Here is a 5,500-nt window from a genome sequence, read left to right on the forward strand (position 1 = left end):
GGGGTAGAAAATAACAGCACAAGCTGATCTTTTAACAGTGTGGAAATATTAATAATAATGTTGTATTGTTATCTAGTGTGAAATCCTGGCCTGCAACCTGATTACATTTAAAATGTGCCTAATCAGTTTGGTTTGTCAATATATTAAGACCAATTGAGAAATAAAACATTGCACATCATGTATAAGTCACTTCATATGCACACGATTTCTGTTTCTTAAAAAAATAGCATTGAGTTATAATTCGGTACCATGGTAAGTTGGCAGTAAATGAAAGTGATATGTTGGTAATATCATGTATATATCACGGCCAATTGTGCATATTAGGGCTTGTAATTAGAGGCTAGTCTTTTCAGGCCACATTTCACACTTTCAACATCAGCTTTTTGCAAACAGGATCTAACATAACTATTTTCCACATTACATTTCAAACATTGTTTTTCCGAGAGTTATCAAAAAGGACTGACTCTTTAACACCATAACATCAACAATTCGACCAGTGACGGACAACACCGTTTAGCTTTCTTAGTTGCAAAAAAAAACACACAATATTAATCTCAGCCTCTAAACTGGGTTAGGATCAAACTGACAAAAATGAAAACTGCAGTCATTCTCAAAGCGTATTAAAAAAAAGGTAATATCCTTGTTAAAGCAGAAAATAGAATTGCAGACTGCTCATTACACGGTTCAGTGCATCAGTTGTTTCAATGACAAAACAAACAACAAAAATATCAAATCCAAATAATATTCCAAACTGTTACTATTAGGCCTGATAACGACTGCTCTCAAGTTCAAAGAATATCCATTTCAAAGTAGTTGCTGGACAGGATATTGTCAAATTCCGTGCGAAATTCAGGGAAAGAGCTGTAGGTACACGGTATTTCAAGGGTAGCTCCACAGGTATGAGCAACAGGCCTTCTGCTGAGCCCAGTTTCAGCATTAAAGCACACCCCAATTCTGTCAACACATATGACAGAAGAACCAGTGCAGAAACGCAGGATTTTTTCAGCTTTGGCTTGGTCAGCATTTTTCACATATCGTTGGAGATGGTTGAAAGTTGTCTGTTCTCTCTGAGACAGCACCACGTTGGTTGTTTCAAACAGTTGGGACACTCTTCTGCCTGTGGCTTTCTTATTCTCATACAGAGACAACACACTGTCCTTGTCTGGCAGTTGCAACTGTACAAGTGACATGGGTGTCAAGAAGCAATCGACGATATACTTTGGCTCTTGGAGAATGGCTTTATGAGCCATTGTTTCTATGGCAGGCTCCATGTTGTTCTTTGCAGGTAGGAAATGGGAACCCATCCTTGTGAAAAGGTCGAGCAAGTCCTCATCATCACTCTCCTCCATTGTGCCCTGGAGAGCCTTCTCCACAGCTGATCTCTCAACAGGAGAGAGGTAGTTGAGAAACGATATCATCAGGATGTCTACATCAACGGAGTGGACTCCATGAATGCAGGCTACAATGAAAGCCTTTGATAGCCTCACTGGCATGACACCATGGTCCAGTAATCTTTTCACCCAGATCTGTCCAACTGCTTGCCATTCAGCCTCACAGAAATCTGGCCTCAGCCTTGGAACTCGCTCTGCTTCCCCTTCACACGTTTCAAGAAATTGCTCCCAGAATGCAGTGTAAACCTCCCTTGATACTCCATTATCATCAATAGCTTTTTCATTTACAAAGTCCATCTTTAGAGTCAAATGTATTATGCTACTGTCCATAAATACAGCCAAAAGATCTTCAACAACCTTTGTCCTGTGAATTGATGCACGTCGCGTGCTCTCTGGATTTCCTGAGCCGTGAGCTGAGGTTGATGGGGATAGTTGGCTGCTCGAATTTAAAAGCAAATCCTGTAGTAGAAGAACGAAACATACAAACACACACAACAAGATTGGTCAATGAATGATGCAGAGGCCAAAATGTCCTAATTGTTTAAATGTTGAGTATGAATCAAGGTCCATATAATATTGGATTCTATGTTTTTCCCATAATGCAACTCAAAAGCTATTTTTTACAAGACCTTTTTTCCAACTCCACCACACCTCCAGTTTGTAACACAGACTTTCGATTTGTTGTCTTCAATTCAAAGCCGAGGTAACACTGACAACTTCAGTATGACATCATCAAAGTTACTTATTTTATACCTGACCGAGCTCCTCCAGAGCTCTCAGGACAGTATACAAATGTTTTACAGGCCACAGTTATGTGAAATGTTACAAGAGCGGTAGTTTAAAGGATGTGTTCAGGGTTTCTTGCAGTGATGCATCTTACCTGTGATGTTTGCACTGTATCCTCATGTATGGACACATGTGCCGAAGGCAGGCCAAAATCAGAGGACAAGGGGAGTTGTAAATCCTGCATTGGTACTCCATTCATCTCCGCACTCTGAAGGATGAATTAAGTATGTTATTCATTGACAGCAGACACTTTGAAGTCTTAGACGTTATTGCAGACCGTAATTTACAAAAGTATTTCCGTAATAGTCTTCAACATCATCTTCTGTTTAAAACCAGAAATACTCTGTAAAACTGACACTTGGAAAAAAGAAATGGAAAAAGACAAACCTTCAATTTCAGAGACAGAGTATAATAAAGTCACAAATCAGTGTTTATAAAAACTACTGCACAATCACAAGTCAAAAGGACTCTGTTGCTTTCCACTTCTACTGCAGCTTGCTAAATAACACCATTTATTTTAATACAAGTTGTGCATGACTTTGCTATACGACTATACACAACAAATGGTAGTTTGATATAGAAATTATCGTAAAAAAGGAGAATTGTGAAGTTGTGCATGCCACCATGTATGGCTTATGAGTGCAAAATTAAAATCTTTGTGGAATTCCACAGGTTTTCATCAGGTCTTGTTTGGTTTGTTGAAATGTGAAAGGTTTTAAAGCAGCATAAACTATTAAATGTTAACCAATTTGCGATGGCAAAATGAAGCTCTAAATATACATGGGGTGAGATAATATTTCATTAAGTACAGTAAGCGTTTCACAGCACTGTAGGTTATTTCATTCGTGTGTCCAAAGAAGAATCGGGGAACAGAATACATGCCATAAAAATAAAAGGACATGGTACATTTTTTTCAAAGTAGGAATGCACATTTGAGTTTTTTTATTAATTGAATCGAATTTACTGACTATTGAAATCTAACAAAAACTACAGTATGTAATTGATTAAATTGAAGTAGCAATACATTTCTCAATCTTTTCTGTGTTTACTGGTTTGGTTTTAATACATATATTTGCATTTCTACCCCCTTACCCAAAAACGTTCCTGATCCCATTACCTGAGTGACATCCTCATGTGTGACGTCATTCCATTTGATCACAACTATCTCATCACCACCTGCTCCCCAAAGATCATCTTCCGGATCCCATAAAAGTGTATCTGCCTCGTCTGTTGGGGTTGAATGGGAGCGATGTGATTGTCTTGGACCTTCTGCTGTCACAGTGTCAGAGGTTGATCTTTGTTTTTTTTATCTTGGTTGTATCTGGAAATGCAACAAAAAACAACTTTTGTTGTCAGCAGTAATTTGTAATAATGGCAGGGAGAAAAACATGTTTCACAATTAATATCAAATGGTGTGCAAAAAAATACATACGACTACACATTAGCCTATTAAGCATAAAGGTACTGTACAATAACTTTGAGATATTCTTCAATCTTCCCTCAGAGTCTCAAAGATAAGTGATGTGTTTCAAAGCATTACAAATAAAAGTATGAAATTGCAAAAAAATATGCAACACAAAGAAAGGAATGCGTCTGACCACACATGTCAACAACAAAGTCCTGGTAAAATTGAAACATACAGAGGTGAAGGTATGTTGGTAACGCCTTGGACAAAAGTGTGTGCTAAATAGGCCTACCATAACTATAGCTATGTAGAAAGTTGCTGACAAACTGTGGTGACTGATGGCACACAATGGAACCTTTCTGTTTTATGAAATCCATGTACATCATTTTTTTATTTAGTTATTACCTGAAGTTTAATATTCAAGCACTATCTCTTTCCATCTGTCCCTGTCATTAAAGTTACTTTATATTTCCTACTGCCACAAACCTGATCGCTATTGTCGCTGTCAGATGAATATCCACGCTCCGGCAGATCTGTAATCAATTCATCTGCATCAACAGATCCATGTGCGTCTGCTCCCTCAGTGATGTCAACAGATGAATCTACAGATAAGGAATCTTCACTAACTGTTTTTACCTCAGATGGGGATTGATCTGTTGGGTGGGCTTCTTCTTTTGTGGATATGTAAAATCTAAGCAGCTTCAGTTTGGTTTGTTCATAAAGTCTGCCAACAGTGTCATCTGAAGGGATCTGGTTTCTTTTAAAATCACAGACTTCAAAGGTAAAGTCTTCAACTCGCCCTTTTGTTGAGTGGCCATTTGGGAAGAATAGCTTCTTTCCCATTTCCAAAAGCTGAGCTGTTGTTTTTTCCACCAATGCATGTCTTGTTCCCCCGCCATTGCAGGTCCTCACTTGTTGGTATTCCTTATTGTGAAAATGAAGCCATCCTATTTCAATCTTCCTGGTAGTCTTTTCTGCTGCATTATTTCTTTGTCTTGACATCCCTTCACCTTCTTTTTGAAACACACCTGATGCACCACACAATGCTCCTTTTGTTTTTGATTTACTTTTCCGTGCTCCTATTTTATCTCTTAATGTCTGTAGAAGAGTCTCTTTATCTGTGCTGCACTTTGTTTGTTGACAGAAGGTGAGGACAGCTACTCGGTCACCGTATGAAGTGATATACTTTGCCATTTGTTCATCATTCATGATGGTTAGCACTGCCTTGTCAACCTGAAAAAATAAAATAGCTAATACATTACCAAAAACCATTCTTATTTGTACCACAAATAACGCATTTTTAGCTAGGTAGCAAGCTAGTTACTACACAGTACTAACGTCACCCTACCTAACACTTAACTTGTAAACAAACAGCGCTTATCAAATTCAGAAGTCAGCATTAAACTTTTTACAGAAGGATTTTTTTAAGCTGCACGGTACATGATGAGAAAAACACACAGTTTACTGTGTCACTCACGTTCGTATTAAAACTGCCATGCTACCTCCATATTACTTATAAAGTGTTTGACTTTTCCAGGCTCTGTGTTGTTACGGTAACTTATTCCGTGAATTGACTGAATGTTCTACCCACCTTGTCACTTTGCATTTTTATGATGTCCTCTTGTGGGACCTCTCTCGAGCGAAGAAACCTTTCCAAATCCTCCTCCATGACTCTTTCATCTGTTACAAGCTGCCCCAGAGTACTGTAGGTTGCCGAACTGAACCGGCTGGAAGTACATTGCGCTAAACGAACATTTTAGCGGGATCTCGCAAAGGGGTTTTGCGAGATCTCGCAAAGGTTTTGCGATATCTCGCAAAACATTTATTTATTTTTTTGTTCAGAATTTTTTTGTTTTCATCTCCATGTCTCCTAGGGGGCTCCGTATCAACCTATGTTTTGTAAAAGTTTATTAAATGA

At 38.4% G+C, this 5,500-nt stretch overlaps 1 protein-coding gene across 1 annotated transcript; it reads right to left on the reverse strand.

Annotated features, from left to right (window-relative positions):
- Nucleotides 1-762: 762 nt before the first annotated feature.
- On the reverse strand, nucleotides 763-4,917 carry LOC117551840. Its single transcript, XM_034224899.1, has 3 exons — nucleotides 3,295-4,917; nucleotides 2,272-2,385; nucleotides 763-1,850 (listed from the first exon to the last, which is right to left on the reverse strand). Exons 2-3 carry the CDS (start codon nucleotides 2,374-2,376, stop codon nucleotides 789-791), a joined length of 1,167 nt encoding a protein of 388 aa, XP_034080790.1. The 5' UTR covers nucleotides 2,377-2,385; nucleotides 3,295-4,917; the 3' UTR covers nucleotides 763-788.
- Between the last annotated feature and the right edge of the window lie 583 nt (nucleotides 4,918-5,500).

Source organism: Gymnodraco acuticeps, unplaced genomic scaffold, assembly GCF_902827175.1.
Source record: "Gymnodraco acuticeps unplaced genomic scaffold, fGymAcu1.1, whole genome shotgun sequence".
NCBI classification, from domain to species: domain Eukaryota; kingdom Metazoa; phylum Chordata; class Actinopteri; order Perciformes; family Bathydraconidae; genus Gymnodraco; species Gymnodraco acuticeps.